Source organism: Myotis lucifugus, unplaced genomic scaffold, assembly GCF_000147115.1.
Source record: "Myotis lucifugus unplaced genomic scaffold, Myoluc2.0 scaffold_99, whole genome shotgun sequence".
In the NCBI taxonomy this organism is placed as follows: domain Eukaryota; kingdom Metazoa; phylum Chordata; class Mammalia; order Chiroptera; family Vespertilionidae; genus Myotis; species Myotis lucifugus.
This window is the reverse complement of record NW_005871147.1, coordinates 4070196-4090509: the sequence shown is the minus strand read 5'-3', so window position 1 is coordinate 4090509 and position 20314 is coordinate 4070196. Positions and strand designations below refer to the sequence as shown.

The window sequence follows — 20314 nt, the reverse complement described above, 5'->3', positions numbered from 1 at the left end:
TTAATCTTCACTCGAGGATATTTTTCCATTGATTTCTAGAGAGAGTGGGAGACAGAGGGAAAGACAGAGGAATATCGATGTAAGAGAAACACATCGATTGGTTGCCTCCTGCACACCTTCCCCCCTCCCCACTAGCATGGTGCAGGCCAGTGAGGAATTTGCAACCGAGGTACGTGCCCTTGATTGGAATCGAACCAGAGCCCTTCGGTCCATAGGCTGACACTCTATTCACTGAGCCAAACTGGCTAGGGCTATAATACATATTTTTATTGGATGGCACTGCTCTGTGGAATACCTTTACACTGTAATACAATATATTCAATAACTATTAACTGCATGATGAAAGACAAGCTTTAAGAAGTAATCAGATTAAAGACATTTAGTAATGTGTACTTAAAGCAATGCATTTCATCTACTCTCAGTACTGCTGAGAATGAATGCATGTTTTAGTATTAAAACACCTTTTACCAATCATACTAAGAAAAGATAAATGTAATTTTGTGCAGAAGAATAGAGACAAACACAGTAGACATCTCATTATTAAAGACCTGAAAATCTAATTCATTTACATTACAGATTCTGATTAAATCACAGTCAAATCCACTTATATATGCTGCTGTGTAAAATACTGATAATCAATAGTTATGTTATAATTATTTCTAAAAATCAAAATATATACATTTTTAAATCCTCATCCAAGGAGATGCTTAGAGAGAGGAAGGGGGGGGGGGAAGGAGAGAGACACATCAATGTGAGAGAAACACCGTGAGCCTTCCATATGCTCCTCAACCAGGAATCAAACCCTCAACCCAGGTATGTGCCCTGACTGGGAATCAAATATGCAACCTTTTGGTGCACAGGACGATGCTCAACCAACTGAGCCACTCCGGCCAGACCAAGATATTCTTCTTTTTTGTAAATTATTTTCCAGTATCCAACCAGCAAGGTGCCATGCCCAGTCTGACCAGGCTGATGCCACTGACCTGCTACATTTCAACTAATATTTCCACAGGGTAATGTTCATTGTTGTTATAACATTTCGGGAAATCTTATCTTTGCAACCCTATCACAAACAAAGCACAAAACTTGCTCAATGGTAGAACCTAGTATCAATGATGATAGCTAGTTGAGGTCTAATTTAAGGAAGTATTCATAATATTCTCATCTAGCTTGGGCCACTTGGTTTAATCTTTCAGGGCAGAATGCTAATGTAGCCCAGCTGTCATTCTGGCGCCTGCTGTGGCCACTTGGTCCTGCCAGAGAAACAATTCAACATCCAGAGGTTATATGCATGGGCTCTGGAATCAGACCAATTAGCTCAAATCCCTGTTTGCTACGAACTAGCTCTGTAATGCTGGGTAAGTTGTTTTCTTTGACCACTTTACATGAATTAGCTAATTTAACCTGCACAACAACCTATGAGATGTGACTTTTCATTCCTCATAGATGAGGAAATTGCAGCTCAGAGATATAAAGTTACGTGCCCCAGGTCTCAAGGCCAGTCAGTGGAAGAGTCAGATTTCAAACCTAGACAGTTTAGCATGACAGCCTGTGCTTTTTCTATCTCTGCAGGGCCCAACGGTGAGAGTTTCATAAATGTTAGTTATCACTAATACTATTAGTAAAGATCATTCTCTGATTCTGACCACATCCCTCACGTTTATGGTTGAGAGCCAGGTGAACACAGATGACAAAACTGAAAAACCAAAACACATGACCACATTCATTACTTTTCTTTTTACTTTTCATTTTGCAATAATTTTAGACTTATAGAAAAGCTGCAAACATATAGTAGAGATTCATGTTTAACTTCACCCAACTTCCTCTAATGTTAATAATTTACCTAAACATAGTGTAATTGTCAAAATCAGGAAATTAACACTGGTATAATACTATCAACTAAATTATATACCTTACTCAAATTTCACCCATGTTTACTCCAATGTCCTTTCTCTTTTCTAGGATCCAATCTAGGGACCCCACATTGCACCTGGACTTCTCAAGGTTGTGTTAAATTCAGCATATTAAAAAACTGAATCTACTCCTCCTTCAAAGACAAAAAATCGATTTCCTCTTCCAGCTTCCCTCTGAAAACTCTTGAGAGTCAACTCTAACCTTCTCACTTTCCTTCATCTCCTTTCATCTTTCTAAAATGCAACTGAAATGTGATAACATCCCTCTGCCCAACGTCCTAAATGACGCACTACAGTCTACAGAATCAAGTCCAAGTTTCTTCAACTGGCTATGATCAAGCACTCACTACTCATACAGCCTCATTTCTTACTCCACATTCACTTTAGGTCTCTCCCAAAACAAAGTAATTGCAGTTCCCCACATGGCCATGTATACTCTCAAGACACATTTTTGCAAACGTTATTCTTTTTGGCCTTTCACTGGCTAACTGTTCCTAGACTGCTCAGTGTGAAGTGTGGATGCTGAACCTTACAGGAAGTCTCCCTGAGCAGTCTGCGTTCCCCCAGAGTGAGTCAGGTAATCCCTGTACCAGGATGATCTCTACCATAGCACTTCTCACACAGCATCACTTATTGGCTAATTGTCTGCCATGTCTCCGGACTACATGCCCCTCGAGGGCAGAATGGGTCTTATCCAGCTCCTAATATTGCTCCTAGAACTTCAGAAGAAACCCTTCGTATCTTTTAAAAAATCCCTTCTTATCTTTTTATGTTTAGTCCTGTTTGAGCAGAATGTCTATCTCCTGCTTGCCTGTTGTCAGAATAAGATGTCAAATGCCTCTGGATTTATGGAGATTTATAATCTCAATCACTATCAAAATGCTACAAACACAGAAATATATTAGTAACACATACCTCTGATGAACAGTTTAATGAGGTTTAATAAATATAAGAAAAGCAGTTGCTATTAAAACAAAATCCTTTTTTTCTAAAATTTTTAACCTAATAAATAACAACTCTGATAAATTCATTTTTTAAAATATATATTTTTTTTTATTGATTTCAGAGAAGGGAGAGGGAGAGACAGAAATATCAATGATGAGAGGGAATCATTGATTGGCTGCCTCCTGCACGCCCCCCACTTGGGACCGAGCCCGCAACCCGGGCATATGCCCTTGGCTGGAATCGAACCCAGGACCCTTCAGTCCGCAAGCCAACACTCTATCCATTGAGCCAAACCAGCTAGGGCGATAAATTCATTTTGATTTGGAAAACAACAGACCCATAGTTCTCCTGAGGTGTTTGCCATGCTCACTTCTCGAACACTCATCCAGGTTTCTTAATCTGTGTTATGTTTAGACTTCCTACCATTTCTCATTACCTGATGAGCATGTTCATTTTACTGTCATAATCATCCAAAAACATTTTCTGGCTGACTAATGTCTATAAGGCACTATAGCAGATAATAAGGTTGGAATTGTCTTAAAGGATAAAGCAGCATAATTCTTGCTCTCAAGAGGCACACAACTATAGCTACTTGTCCCAATAGTTTTAAAATTTATAACAGTAAAATATGTAGAAAAGGCATTATTTTCCTCTCTCAATTCTTTTGAAGAGCATATATTTGCAACAGTAATGCCAATAGAAAACACTTTCGAATGTTTACTATGTACCAGGCATTTATACATTATTTTAATCCTCAAACCAAATCTTGTTATTTTTTGTTTTAGTTTAAATAGGTTTCCTTTATTTGCAACCTAAAAAATTTTAACTAATATGGACATGGCCTTTATGTTTAAGCTCATGGTGCAATGGGGAAAACAGATCCGCCCACAAACTAGGCATTTAATACACTATAAGATATTATGAGACAACAGAGAGGAGAATAAGGGAATACCTGATGGAGTTGGGGAAGGCTTACAACCAAAGTAATGTCAAACCAAATCTTTAAAGTAGGGATTATTATCTCCACTTAATAAGTGAGAAAGTGAGGCACAGAGAATAAAGAACAAGCAAAATTATATAGCCAGACAGAGCCAGGATTTGAACCCAAGTCTTCTAATTTGAAATCTTGGGCTTCTCTCTCTAGAGAACATGTATTGTCTCATATAGCTATAATTTTTAAAGCACAATACTGGAGGAAAATCTGATCTCAAAATTAAAGAATAAGCTTGGCCAATTATACAGTACTATTAGTAACTTTCTTTTTCAAGTCCGTACAGGGGTGGCGTGTATAGAAGAGACATGTACAAAAGACACATGCATGTGAACCAGCAAGTAAATGAACACTAGAGCAGGAGACAGACCCGGTCTTGGAGTAATAATAGCAATAACAATGATGGTAATAATGGCAACAAATATTTATACTATGTACCTGGCACTGTTCTAAGAGTAGCAAATATACTTACTCTCTTAATCCTCATAGCAATCCTACAATCCAGTACTACTATCACCCCCATTTTACAGATGAAGGCACTAGCACAGAGAGTTTAAGGTTTTGCCCAAAGTAACTACTAGTCAATGTCAAAGCTGGGATTTAAATTCTGGCAGCTTGGCTCTCGAGTACATGCTCTTAACCACTACTCTAAAAACGAACCTGGGGAACTATGAAGATTTGGAAATTTCAACACGTGAAAAAAGGTAATTTCTGCAAAGCTATAGAAAAATAAGCATTTCCTGAGAAGTTCTGTTAAACACTCAAACAGGTTCATTAAAGTAGTTGTGAAATCTGCTTCTCTGAAGGTATTTAAAAATGAGAGAGATCCACATTTGTCCAAAGGGAATTTAATGACAGGCGGGCTCTAATAAGGATGTGGGATTAGCCACCTGCCTAAAACTATCCTAACACAATGAGTTTAAGAATTTTTTTCAATGTGCACCTGAATTACAAGTAGTTTCTTTGTCATGGAAGCTTTGTGTGAATGATACAATGTAATACATATAGTTACAAGGAATCTAAATCTAAAAGCATAGATTTAAAACACTCCTATTCTCATTCCTTTTTTTCTCTGCATATTTATAAGACACCTTAAAGAAATCACAGGGTTGAGAGTTTTCCTATAGTCAGAAATTTCTTGGTTTTCACATAAAAATTATACTTCTCATCTCATTTAAGCACATTGTTAACATTCTCTGGAATCTTTAATTATAACTTTTTAGCATAGTGTGTACATGTACAGCATCATGAAATGAACCAATATAATCCTATTCTAAATAAGACTCCAAAACAAAAATTTTATAGCATTCTACAGAAATCACTTTTTTAAACTAAGACATTTCAACTATCTTGCCTTGTTTACTTATTTCTCCTTCAGAGAAATGCAGATATTACATAACCTACCCATTTACAAGAGTAGAACAAAAAAACCCTAAGACCATTATTTCCATTTTAGAGTAAGGAAAACTGGATCAGAAAAAGTCTCAAATATTGTTTCAGTTATTTTTCTGATCCTTAAAAACACAATCACCAGAAGAAATAGTAAAATGACATAATAGGCAAAATGCAAGAGAAGAGAGATATTAACATAATATGATCAAATTTTTTCTGAAAAGTAACTCACCGAAGTTTCCGTCCTTTGCTGGCTTTCCTATCTACTTTCTTGTGGATTTTGCTTCGTAACTTCTGGATTGCAAGCCACTGCCTGGGAAATTCACAAGCAATGTTATGCATCATCACTAACAGAAATAGTTATACGTATTGACAAATTGGAATTTTTCCCACTAACAACCCTGCAGAAAGAAATCATCAACCTACATGAAGTTCCTCAAGATAGTCTGGGGCCAAAGTGACTAATCAATTGAAGAAGATTTGTGCAATGGTAAAAAAACAAATGGCAGCTGGGAAATTCTATAGCAAATTTGGTTAACAATGCTCCTTAGTATTTGGAGCTGCTGTGACAAGCACTAAATAAATCTACCAGTCTGTAGAAAAAACCCACCAAATTGAGTACAGCTGCTTGGGTTTGCTTTTAATGTTTTAGCTGTGCAGCAAGTTCTATTACTAATATTGCAAATCCTGTGTGGTTTAAACACATGAATTCTTTAAATCTAATTTTGCCTTTGTTAATACCCAACTGCTTTTTCTTGTGCTTTCCATTTTTTGCTAATTTTTAAAATAATTATCCACTACTGATACCAGCTTTACAGTAACTTTACTATTTTTTATTTAATCTGTGGTATTTCAGAATGTGTTGCTAAAAGGTAAGGGCTCTCCTCCCCTCTCCCCAGTATAATCTCAATACCACTGTCACACCTAAAAACAGTTAACAATAATTCCTTACTATCAAATATTCAGTCAGTCTTCAAATGTTCCAGATTGTCTCAATTTTACAGTTAGTTTGTTTGAGTCAGGATCCAAACAAGATTTACATTTTCTACAATCATTTTAGATGAAAAGGAATTAATTTTTCAAATAAAAGATACTGGGCTAAAAAAATCTTCATAAATTGCTCATATGAACAAATGGGGAAAAATGAAGAAGGAGAAACAGTAGAAGCTCGTCATCTTACCTGATTTATACAATGAAAATTCAACATCAGGGGGGAAAAAAAATAGGGAAATCCAATTACTGTAATCTTAATATAATCTTAATTACCATAATCTATTTTATTGTAAAGTGAGATAAATGTACAATATAATCACCACTTAAATACAATTTACGCTATCACATTAAATTTATAGTGAACAGCTCTCTATAACATTCCAGGGAGACACAAAATACCAACAACATCCTATCCTAAAATTCAAATAATGTTTTACTCAAAATTATTTCGTCAACACAAATTTTTCTTTGCATTCTCCAAATGTTTCTCTTCAAAGAATCTACTCTGGCACTTGCAGCTTTTGTTTCCTTTCAGGCTTTTGCAAATTATGGCTCATGGCTATTTAAATGTACACTATTCATTAGGTAGCACTCTAAATGCCCTTTTTATTTTCCAACCACAGGATGAAGCATACACACAAGAGCCTTCCTTCACTACTTTGCATTCTCCCCTGACATCTGGGTAATGCTGCCACGTTCCATTTCTAATTGTGCTGAAGCTTTTACTGAGGGGTGGAGGTCTAAATTAGGGCAGACTCTAACAAAGCAGATTCAACTACGAGCAAGGAACCTGTTGTAGGCAGTGCCACATCTGACAGCTGAGAGCACACATTTGGGGTTTCTTTTTATCCACTGGTCAGAGATTGATACAGATACAGTCACAATCCAAATCAGAGAGCATAGAGCATAAGAAGGATTTTGAAAAACCCTAGAACAAACATGTATTTATAATCTCTTATTCCAACTGCACCTAAGGGAATGTAGGGTAAACAATTAGGGTTTCCATCACTTTGTCTTTCTAGCTCTTATAATCTTACTCAACTTCTATAATCATAGGGCCAATCATTACCTTGGAGGCAGAATTAAAGGAAATCAAAGGGAGAAACTATTATGTAGGCTGCTTGCATAAATAGATAGCCATATCTAAATTACCTTCCCATGGCCACCTGATCATTGGGATCCAATGAGCTGGTCTTCCGTTCTATGAGTTCTCGAAGGAGCTAGGGGAAAAAATGAAGCAACTGGTTTATTTATTATCTCCCAGCACCAACTAACTTTAAAAGGACACTGTAGGAATTTTGAATGGCATAGCAACATCTCTAAAACTACAATAAATAAGGGACAACCCAATGGCAAGAGCATGGCTGAATTCCCATTAACCCTTTCATATTTATATATCCTTAAAAAGGTGGCTAGAGCAGTAGCTGAGAACAGAAGTCCATTTGGAAGACTTATTGTACTGCAGTTCATTTCAAATGGATCAATGAATCTGCAACATCCCCTTCATTGTTTTTATGATTAGTTTTGTCCACCTCATCGATATCAATGGACAATCTTTAAAAGGTCAGGTGGGAAGGGCTACGTGGCAAAAAGGAAGATGCATCAGCTTCTCACGAACAGGATCATGGTACATAGTTAACTTCTGACCTATAATCTCCAGCAGTCAGGAAGGTCTTCCTCAAGCAAAAGCCTTTATTATATGCTAGAGGCCCGGTGCATGAATTCATGCACGGTATGATCTGGCCGGCCGGCCCCGGGGCTGATCGGGCTGGGCCAGCCAGAGGGAGAGGACGGGGGAAGTTGGCAGGCCTGCCCCGCCCCCGATCAGGGGGGAGGGGTGATTGGGGAAGGGGCTAGCCAGGGGGAGGGGCTGTGGGTGATTGGCGGGCCAGCCCCGCCCCCAATCAGGGTGGGGGGACTATCAGGGCGGGGCCGAGCCCCCTGGTCAAACTCCTGGTTGAGGGGACAATTTGCATATTAGCCTTTTATTATATAGGATAATTAAAGGTGTGGACTTCATTCTCTTGCTTTCCATAGCTAGTACTCTACCCTGCTAACTATTAAGTGATTTAACCATATATGACACCAACACATTCACAGCCACAATAATTTTAAGAGAGAACCTAAAAAAAAAACATGTGCGCATTACAAATACAACACAGAAAACCAGTCTCTCATCCTATACAATTAACTCCATAGGAACTCTATCCTACTCTTCTACTCTCCTCTTAATCCTGGGTAGTCCACTGCATGCAATCAGAGTATAAATCTGTATCTTTCACATAGACCTGACCATTTGCACTGGGTCTTAAAAGTCCTAGGTAAAGAGAAGCAATGGATTTAAAAGGTAAACATTAAAAGAGGAGAATTTTAAATTACAATAATAAAACTGCATATCATCTCTCCTATAGAAGTGCTGTAAGTATGCAGGGGAATGGGAACAGAGATTAAAATTCCAAAAATCTTCTAAGAGAAATCTAAGGGGAGACACCAAAATAAACTAGTTCTTGCTAATCATCTGTCAATAATACTAGTTTGACTATAAAACTTGTTTCTTCACAATAATAAGTAATTGCTTAATAGGTAAGGCATGGCAGCAATACAGATATTTCACCAAGTTAAATAACTGAAGACTGTGGGAGGATAGAGAAGGAGGAATAAACTCCTATGAAAGTAGTTCATGCTCTCATTTTCATTTGTGTAAGTAGGCACTGGAAGAAATAAAACAAATTTATAAAAATATTAATTTCCATATAAGATGAATCTTTATTGTAAAAGGGAAAAGGATATCTCAATTGCAATTAAAGAACTGCCTGTGATGTTTTCTCATTTGCTTATTTTAGACACTATTACTATAGCAATTATGTTTAAAATGCGGGGACCAGAGGCCACTGGTTTATTATCACTAGAAAACAGCAAGCTATTTCTCTACCCTGTTTATCTGATTGATTCCCAACACCTTTCTGGCAGCCAATCTATCAGTTTATCTCTCCTACTTCATCACAGTCACTTCTGGCAGCTAAATACAAGATCCAAATCCAGTGTTACACAGACATACGACACAGTAAACCTCTGTAACACTGCTACTCTGTAAACAGCTGCCCTTAAGGCTAAGCAAAAATGGGCTTCTGGTCCCTAGTCAATATGCTGTCAAAAGCAAGGTTGGGAGGGAAAAGAGGGAGAGGTTAGTAATAAAAAAAAAAATTTTTTTTTTAGATGAAGAAGAAGAAGAGAGAAAAATAAAACAGAAATGGAATGACTGCATCTCACTGCCCTTACCTTGTTCCAGCCACATAAGAAATTACAACCGTTCCTGGTTTTCCTAATCAGCTCTGATCCCTTGAGACTGGGGCTGTCATGGCCACTGGGAGCAAGTGCTCATGGAAGGCTGCCCCAGCACAAAAGGGGTGATCCTCTAGAAGAAAGCCCCATATGTCCTTCCCGGAGGCTGAAAATAGGAGCCGCCCAACTGCAGTGGATCCATTACACTTGCAGTGGCCTCTGCAATCCAAACACCAGGTTGGTGCAGTGTTTACTTTCCAGCACTCTGGGTGCTTTACATATGCTGGTTTGCATTTACACCACCCAAGTGCCTTGCATGGCTATTCGCAGTCATTCGTGATTAGGAAGATGGTTTTCTTGGTCTATCTGGCTGTCTAGTTTATTCAATCCAATATTTCAAAAAATCCTGTTGTGTGTATAGTAGTAATAAAAAGGTAGCAAGAAAATACAAGTAAACTATTCCCATGGCTATTACTATTTCCCACAGCTATCACTATCACTGGGTTTAAATTTAATTAGGAAAACTGCTTTCAGAAAAGTTGCAGAAAAAAAATGAAGCTTTAGGGATATTGCTGAAGAATTCAATTTTGCTTCTCGGTTCAATTTTTATAAGCTGAACTTTATGAACAAACTTTTCCATTAAAATTCAGGTTTTGGTTACAGTTATTGGAGCTTTTAATTTTGACAATGATGACACAATATTTGTAATTTTCTATGTGACTCGGGAAATGGAGCGATGTGTGAAATATTTTTGTTCTAGCCTGTTATAATTCCTCCAGAGAGTCAACTCAGAAAAGCTGGATTGTTTCTTGAGTTCTAGGGGAAAATCATAGATAGTGTTAGGTTTCCAGGTCAGCCCACAGAAGCCTATTTAACCCATAACAACATACATGAGGAATAGCATTGCTAGTACTATGCAGCATCTAATCAGCATTTATAATACTTTCCCTAGAAAAATGTATGCCAGAATCAGTTAAAAATGGCAGATTGAACACATTAGTTTATTTCTTCTCCCTTCTCAAGCCTCTAAAAGACAGTAGAGGAATAAAATAAATGTATTAACCCACAAGAAAGAAGAGAAAGGAAGAGCTAATGAGAGCAGATTTTCATAAATTTTTCAAAGACAGTCAGGAGATGGAGGAGTAAAAGGAAGTTATCACTCAAGTGCCCAGAGGGAATAAGGTGGGGGTGGAGCTAATTAGACCCACAGAAGCCTTGGGAAGATGAGCTCTTGGAGTGGCAGTAACCATGAAAGGTGGAGAAGGGGAGGGGGCAGAACTACTGGGTCCTCTCCATTACCCCCTCACCACTTCCTCTCACTGGAGAGGGTGGGGGGTGAAGGGGGCGGGGTAAGGAAGTTTGATTCTCTGGAAAAATTGAGCCACAGAAGCGCCAGACAGAGAAATAGGAGGCACTGAAGGCTGGGATGAGGCATAAGGGAAAGACACTGTGCTTCTCTCTGGGCCCTTCAGCTTCCTTCCCATACCCTAGGCACAGAATGCTAGCACCCACACATTAAACCATCTAGGCAGCAGAACAGAGGAGGATTCTTTTCTGGAGAGACTGCAGGGCTGATCCATGTTCTCCCTCCCCAGAAAATAAAATGTCCTAGTTCTGACATTTGAGAATATTCCAGTCAAAAGAGGTGAGTTCACAGCACAATTATAAAGAAGCCAAAAAAGCTATGGTCAGTTTTCAGAGATACTTTTGAATGCCTTCCTCTTAAATATGAAGAGACAGGTAAGGGTCATCAGCATCTGAAGAAAGCCTCAGACATAGACCAAAACAAACAGAAAAAAAAGGGACTCAAGAAAGCAACGGGGGGTGGGGGGGAGAGATGGATACACTTCCATAAGAACAGGATGCTGAGAAAAAAAGTAAAACAAGAAATTAAACACAAACAGAAAAAAAATTCAATTTCAATAGAATGACTGGAAGGTAAATATACAAAAATCTTTCAGATACAAAACCAAGAGGTGAAAAAATAATATCCCCTTGCTTATTTGTGAGAAAAAAAAATCTGGAAGACAATCCAGAATGTCAAACATCTGACTAACAAAGGCTGGGAGAACATTATTTAAGAAACAATGAAAATTTCCCAAAATCGAAGGACAGGAATGAACCTACAAAGATCTAGTACAATGAATGAAAAAAGATTTTCCCAAGACATATCATCATGAAATGTGGAACACAAGAAGCAAAGAGAAGATCCTAAATGACTAGAGAAAAACAGGTCACATATTAAAGAGGGTGACCGCATGTCCCAGTTTACCCCGGAGAGTCCCGGTTATGCTGCTATCCTAGTATTCTTTCAAGGCAAGCACCTTAAGTGTCCTAGTTTTGACAATAAATTATATAGTCATTTAAGGAATGAAAATCTAAATGGGATTAGACATCTCAATAGCAATAGCAGATACCAGAGGACAGCTGAGCAATGCCTTAAAAATTCTAAGGAAAATGACTTTCAACCTCAAATTCCATACACAGCCAAAGTGTTAACCAAGTATGAGAGTTACACAATTTACTTTCCACATACTCCTTTCACAGGAAGTTGTGCTTCAGTAAAATGAGAGCATACAGCAAGAAAGAAAAAGAATAAGATGTTCAGAAATAGGTCTAACTCAGGAAAGAAGCTAAGGCAAGACCACAGATGACAGTGGCCCCGGGAGCAGCCATTCCAGAAAGAACAAAGTCCAGGGACCTCTGGAGGAAGGTCTCTGGGGAAAAGACAGAAGGAGGGGGAAAGTAATAGGTTATTTTATACTAGAGGCCTGGTGCATGAAATTCATGCACTCGGAGGGGTGGGGGTGGGGGTTCCCCAGTCTGGCCTGTGCCCTCTCATAGTGCGGGAGCCCCGCGATTGAGCTCCCCAAAGAGGTAGGCCCCACCCACCCATCCGGCGCTCCTCAATGAATTGCCCCAAAGAGGTAGACCAGAGCCAGGGGTCCCGCCTCCGTGCCATGTGGAGCCACCGGAACCCACCTCCGCGCCACACACACAGCATCAAGTCCCCACCCACCTGCTCGCACCCGCTGCGCACGCAGCCTCCTGGTGATGGCTTGTTACAGCGTGAGGGCATCACGGCGTGACGACCACATAGGCTTTTATTAGTATAGATACTTGAGGCATTTTGAGCGAGTGGGAGGAAAATACCAAGAGATACACAAGAAATGAAGCAAATTGTTTAAAAACACGTAGTATTAGCTCTAGGAGAAAACAAATTTGTGAGGAAATGTAATCACAGTCTATTACTTGTGAACATTTATTTAGTTATAACAGTATAACACTTGTTTTCACAAAACTCTTGACAATGTACATGGAGAATGGAGAACTGAAGTGTGGAGGGAGGGCATATAAGAGAGCTAGGGCCTCACTACCAAAAATCAAGAAATTATTGATAAATGACTAAAATTGACAAATCAATAGTAGTATATATTATTTTTAAATATGCAAGTAATTAGGAAAATAATTAAAAGTAAGGGAAGTTTTTACCCTCCAGAACTTATTAGCACTCTACTATTATAACATTTCTTAGGCAATGGAGAAGCCAAGAAGAATGTGTCAGTATTAATTCAGCAATGCCCAGAGAAAAGATATAGATGTTTCTGAAAAATCTTCCCAGTCTGCAAATTCACACTGAGAAATTTTACAATTTCTACAAGGGGGAAAAGAGCAGGAGGATTGAGAAAATACAGATTAAAACCCTTAGAATATTTTTCTGTTTTCTAAACATGGCAATATATTAGAAATAATACTGATGAACATTTATTTTTAATTGCTGCAGATAATGCAAATAATTGTTAACAGCTCTGAGATATAATCCACTTACAATCCATCCATTCAAAATGTATATATTTAGTGTATTTTAGTAAATTCAGAGTTATGCAATCATCACCACATTTCATTTTTGTACATTTTCATCCCTACCCCACATTTATTAACTGTCATCCCCAGTATACCCCAGCCATATATCCTGATAGCCTTAAGCAACCACTAATCTTTCTGTCTTTATGATATGCCATTCTGGACATCTATATATATAAAACCCTAATATGCAAATAGACCAAACAGCGAAACAACCGAACAACCGGTCACTATGACATGTGCTGACCACCAGGGGGCATGCGCGGAACATGGCAGGAGTTGGCTGCAGCGGAATGGTGGAGCAGGTGAGCAGGGGTGCCAGACCAAGGCAGGGTGAGCTTCTGGTGGTTACTGGAAATTCTTTGCTCCTGCGTGACCTGGTCCCACCCGGCGTTTGCACCTGCTGCCGGCACCGGCCCCGCTTGTACCCACTGCTGGCGCCGGAGCTTCTTCTCGCACCTGCTGCCAGTGACATCCCCGCTTGCACCCACAGCCGGCATCGGAGCCGCCGCTCGCACCCACTGCCGGCACCCGACACCGGTCCTGTCACTTGGCGCCATCAGCGGGTGCAAGTGGCAGCAGCTGGCCCTGATCGCCCCTGAGGGCTTCTCCACCTCCCCCTGCTCCTGAGGGGCGATCAGGACAGCAGCCACCACTCACACCCACTGCTGGCGCTGGTCCCACTCGCTCCGCGCCATCAGCGGGTACAAGCGGGGCTGGCGCCATCAGCACGTGGGAGCAGCAGCGGAGGGAGCGGGGCTGCTGGCTGACAGGGGACCAGTGGCCACGGTGGGAGGGGCCGGGCAGGGGCGCAGAGAATGGGTGGAGACCTGCCCCTGTGCCCACCACAGCCTCACAGCCCACAGTATCTTTCAAGGTGCAAGAATTCGTGCACTGAGCCCCTAATTTCATATAAATGGGATCATACAATATATGGCCTTTTATGACTGGCTTCTTTCACTTAACATGTTTTAAAGGTTCATCCATATTGTAGCATGTGTCAGTACTTCATTCCTTTTTATGGCTGAATAATATTCCATTGTATGAATACACCATATTTTGTTTAACCATTCATCCATTGAAGGACATTTTAGTTGTTTCCGTTTTATGACTATTATGAATAACTAGAGGCCCGGTGCACAAAATTCATGCATGGGTAGGGTCCCTAGGCCTGGTCAGCAATCAGGGCCAATTAGGGCCTTCCGGCTGCCTGCTGGGGCCTTTCTTCGTTCCATGCCACCCCCTGGTGGTCAGCGCTCATCATAGTGAGAGATCGAACTCCCTGTCTCCCAGTTGAACTGCCAAAGGGACGATTTGCATATTAGGCATATGCATACACACACACACACACACACACACACACACACACACACACATATATGCTGCTATAAACAGTCATTACAAATTTTTGTGCAAATATATGCTTTCATTTCTCTATACCTAGGATGAAATTGCTAGGTCATACAGTTACTCTATGTTTAAAATTTTGAGGAACTGCCTAACTGTTTTTCCAAAGGAGCTGCATGACTTAATGTTCCCAGCAATGTTTGAGAGGTCCAATTTTCTATATCCTTGCCAGCGCTTGTTATTATCTTTTTGATGATAGCCACCCAAGTGAATGTAAAGTATTATCTCATCTTTCTATGGTTTTGATTTGCATTTCCCTGATGGCTAATGAGGTTGAGTATCTTCGTGTGTTTACTGGCCATTTGTATATCTTCTTTGAAGAAATGTCTATTCAGATGCTTTGCCCATTCTTTAATTAATTTTAGGTTGTCTTTTTATTCTTGAGTTGTAAGAGTACTTTATATATTCTAGATATCAGTCTCTTATCAACTCCCATTCTGTGGGTTGTCTTTCACCTTTCTTGATGGCATCATCTCCAGTAATTTCAATTTTGATGTAGTCCAATTTTTTTCATTTGTCATTTGCACTTCTGGTGTTCTATCTAAGACACCACTGCCTAACCAAGGTTATAAAGATTTACTCCTATGTTTTCTTCTAAGCATTTTATAGTTTTAGCTCTTATATATAGATCTATAATCCATTTTGAGTTAACTTCTGTGCATGGTGTGAGGTAGGGGTCTAATCTCATTCTTTTGCATGTGGATATCCAATTGTACCATTTGCTGAAAGACTATTCTTTGAATTGTTTTGGCACTCTTGTCTAAAACCCAAGTAATTTTTAAAGCACTTGTTTTTATGGTCACATATTCCCTGCCTTTCTGAATTTGTGACCCATAATTATTGATTCATACCTCTCAGGCTTCCCTGGCTCACAGATGCATGATATGGAAAAAAGCTTGAGGCAACCCTCTATTTAACTTACTTAGCCTTGCTGAGTCAGGATTTCTCAAACTCTCTCCCCAACACATAGAGAGCATATGAAAGAAGTGAAGCCAAAGCCTCTTACATGTGTTTCTGTCCCTCTGTCATTGAGAGATAACAAAAAGCAGACTCATAAGGCCTGGATCTACTCTTCCCTCAGCTTCCTCTCTAGTTCCCTTAAGAATTCTTAGTGAAAATGTATCTATTTCTGCTCTGCCTTCTACTTTATCATCAATTTTTTGTTATTGTTCTCACCTCTCCAGTCTTTCAAATTATCCCCAAAAGGAGTCACATGCAATTTCTATATACTATATTTGAAGTGTACAAAAAATAAATCCACATATACTATAATTTCAAATATCCGGGAAGGAATTACTGTACATGCCTATAGTATAAAATTGTCACAAAATGATTCCACTCCTCTTGGGTAACTTTTTTCTGTTTCCTTTCTACATTGCCTATTCATTCCTCAACCAACTCTATACTGTTATGCTATTTCTACCTCCATTATTCTACTAAAACAACGTATGCCAAGAATTCCAGATATCCATATCTAAAGGACATCTGTCATTACTCATCTTACCAGACTTCTTGAAGCAGCAAGTGACACTAGACATTCTCACCTTCCTAAAACACTTTTCTTAGAATCTTTGAGGCACCTTCTTTGCTTTACTCCACATTCAAACATTAAATGCTAACATTCCTCAAAAGTCAGTTCCAAGCTTTTTTTCTTCTCACTCCATATGCTTTCCCCGAGCTTCATTCTATTCTCAAGGCTTCAATGACCTAAGAGTTATCCCTGGAATTCCTTTTCCTTACGCTTGATACCTAATCTATCTCCAAGTCTTATATATATGATCCACTAATTCAGGAATTTGTCCATTTTTCTCTATCTCCAATGCCTATACCCTAATAGAGGCTATTATTTTCTTTTTAAAAAAATATATTTTTATTGATTTCAGAGAGGGAAGGGAGAGGGAGAGAGAGAGAAATGTCAATGATGACAGAGAATCATTGATTGGCTGCCTCCTGCACACCCCACACTGGGGATCAAGACCGCACCTGGGTATGTGCCCTGATTGGGAATCAAACCATGATCTCCTGGTTCATAGGTCGACACTCAACCACTGAACCACGCCAGCCGGGCAGGCTATTATTTTCTTCATTTATTCCATAAATACTTATTTAAGCACACTAGGAAAATAATGAAGAATAAAACAGACATGATTTCACCTGTGTTAGTATAATTTCCTTAGCAAAATGTACTCTTTCCTCTCTTCCATTTTGCTCTCCTCATTATATCAGAGTAATATTTTAAAAATGTAAATATGCCAGAAGATAAAATTCTTATTACAGCGTAAAGGCCCAACACAGTCTGGCCCTTTATCTACCTCTCCAGCCTAGCCTTCCACCTCCACACTCCAGTCCCACCAGTGTTTGCTCTATACCTGAAATGCTCCCAGGCTCACTCCCACCACAGAGCCCTTTGTGTATACGCACTGCCTGGAACATGTGTCCCTAACCATTTACCTGCTTATATCCTACTCTTTCTCTACTCATTCGTTAAATTTCAGCTTAATCATCTCTTCCTCAGGGAAACCTTTCTTACATGCATCCCTCCACACACATACACACTGTGTTTTTGTTGTACTTAATTTACATTTTATTAGTGAATTAGTTGATTAACGTCTACTTCCTCCACTAGCTGACTGTATGCTTCACAGAGAGCAGAGAGTGTATCTGACTGTGCTTATCATTCTATCCCTTGCATTGTCCCATTGAAGGAGCTCAGTTAATATATACACAGAGGGCCCCAGCTGGTCTGGCTCAGTGGTTGAGCACTGACCTATGAACCAGGTCATGATTTGATTCCCGGTAGAGGCACATGCCCAGATTGTGAGCTCAATCCCCAGTGTGAGGTGTGCAGGAGGAAGCCAACAGATGATTCTCTCTCATCATTGATGTTTCTGTCTCTCTCTCGCTCTCTCTCTGAAATCAATAAAAATGTAATACACACACACACACACACACACACACAAACACAGGGTGAAAATTATTTCTGGGGGTAAAAGATAAAATATTTGTTTATTACACACAGACACACACACACACACTCCTTGTCACTGTTTTTAAACAAAAGGATTACATTATATAATACCCTGATTCTAATCCAGAGTACAACTATCCACCTAAACAACTGAGGAACCTACTTGTTTTTATCATTACTATTATCAGCAATTCTTCCTCCCAAACAATATTCTCCTTCTAAAGGATCTTGCATAAGACCTAGAGAACTAGGTGGTTTAAGTGGGTGAGAATTACCTTTTTTAATTTAGCCATCTCAAGAGTACCTGAATTTAAAAAACAAAAATAGCCCAGGCCAGGTGGCTCAGTTGGAGCGTAGTCCGTACACTAAAAGGTTGCGGGTTTGATCTCCATTCGGGGCACGTACGGGAGGCAACCAATCAATGTTTCTCTCTCTCTCTCTTCCCATTCTCCCTCCCCCCAAAATCAATAAAACCATATCCTTAGGTGAGGATTAAAAAACAAAAAACTGCCCAGCCTGCGTGGCTCAGTGGATAGAGCGTCAGCCTGTGGAATGAAGGGTCCCAAATTCGATTCCAGTCAAGGGCACATGCTTGGGTTGCAGGCTTAATCCCCAGTGTGGGGCGTGCAGGAGGCAGCCAATCAATGATTCTCTCTTCATTGATGTTTCTATCTCTCTCTCCCTTCCCCTTCCTATCTGAAATCAATAAAAATATATTTTAAAAAAACCTATTTAATGCAACTGAATGAAAAGATATTAAAACATTTCTCATTCTTTTACTGTTAAAATAATGTAGGTCTATCCTCCCTCTTGGGTCTCATTTTCCAAAGGAAAAAGTTGGTTCGTTTTTGCTTCCTCTAACCACCCCTCATACCCTGGCCCTTTCTGTGGTATCTCTTGAGTTGGTCCTTTTACTGCAAGAAAGGTGTCATGACATTTTTGTAATATAAAGATCTGCATCAATATATTTAAATATATTTTATCTATGAAACAGGTTTGTCAAATCACAGTCACAGGTTTCCATCTCCCATTTCCTAAGATCTAATGCTTCTAGATAAGAGCTTTCAATTGCATGCGCATGTGTGCTGCACAGTTCAATATAACTGTAAATATCTACCAACGAGTCAGAATAATGCTGTGGTTTTGGAGTCTGACACATCTGGGTTTTGAATTCCAGCTATGCCCCCTACTAGCTGTGTGATTTGGGACAAGTTATTGCACTTCTGGGACTCAGTTTCCTCATCTATAAAGTAGCAGTAATTGTACTTCATCAAGTTGATTTGGGATTTTGAACAATGATAAAAGTAAAGCATTTAACAAAATGTAAGTATTTGATAAATAGAAATATTTTCAGCACCAGATAATAATACTTGTAATTCCAAAATCCCATTTAGACAAACAAAAAACAAAAAAACTCAACATCTTCCTTAGCTAAATCACTACAGCTGCTAACAATGAACAAGCACAATAATTCTATTTTTCCTTTCTACTGATTTTCAATAGTAGATAAAAAATAAAATGTGAAATGAAGGAAAAGCAGAAAATACAAAAATACTAAGTCAATACTTGAAAAATATGCTATTATTTGCAGGACTTTTCCAAACTAGACCATGATAAATTGGAACAAAAGTGATCATCTCCATTATCACTTCTATTTGAACAACTAATGGCTATTCCCTTTCCATGACCTGCTACTACCTCCTTCATACTCTGATCACAAGTTCCCTCCACCCAGAGGCCTTCCCTCTCAATCTCATCCTATCTAAAATGCTATCTATCCTTCTTTGAAGACCTAGATCAAATACCATCTCCTCCTCCCTGCAACATTCTCTAATTCCGCCAAACTGTTATTAATTTCTCCTTCTTCTGAATTCTTCAAAATCCCCTCACCAAGCCTTCTGGTTGTTTATGTTTATGTCATCTCTTTTGCTTGGCTGTAAACTTCTTGAGGGCAGGGTATAGTCTGACTCAAATTCTTACCTCCCATAGTACTCTGCATACTACCTTTCACATAGTGATTACTCAACAATATTTCTAAAATGAAAGGGGTAGCGAGCAGTCTTCTAGATCTTGTGATCAAGGATGAAAAGCATCCAACTCCTGCAATGGCAAATACAATCATTACAAGAAAAATGATATAGGGAAAAATGGAGGGAAATCGAGATGTGAGAATAAAATCCAAATGTATCTTAATACTGAAGTTACAAATAACCCACCTTTGGTTACTAAAATAAGAAAATGTATAGCTAGAGGCTACCATTGAAAAAGTCAGCCTAATTGCCTCACTGCCCTTGGTCTTTAAGGATTTGATTAGTTTTTCCAGTGTCTGATTCAGCCCCTCCCCACCCCCCACCCCCCACCCCAAAGCTAGAGCTAAGGCATGTGGTTTGGAAAGGATGATAAATAAATTCATTCACTGAATAAAGTAACACTGTTTTCTCAGCACAAGTCCTAAAATATTTCAAAGGCTATAATATTTCACTAGGCTTGGCCATTTGGGTTAAAATTTATTAGTCAAAACAGAAAACTTTCTCATCAGACCCCATATATTCCATTAGG

General features: G+C 39.2%; 1 protein-coding gene across 2 annotated transcripts in view; it reads right to left on the bottom strand.

Annotated features, from left to right (window-relative positions):
• AATF (apoptosis antagonizing transcription factor) overlaps window positions 1-20314 on the bottom strand; it is an 86433-nt gene that overhangs the window by 19768 nt on the left and 46351 nt on the right. For both annotated transcript variants that reach the window (XM_023756839.1, XM_006092252.3), the window contains exons 9-10: window positions 7387-7454; window positions 5474-5554 (exon numbers count right to left, since the gene is read on the bottom strand). In XM_023756839.1, the coding sequence (XP_023612607.1) occupies window positions 5474-5554; window positions 7387-7454 (149 nt within the window). The remainder of the gene's footprint in view (window positions 1-5473; window positions 5555-7386; window positions 7455-20314) is intronic.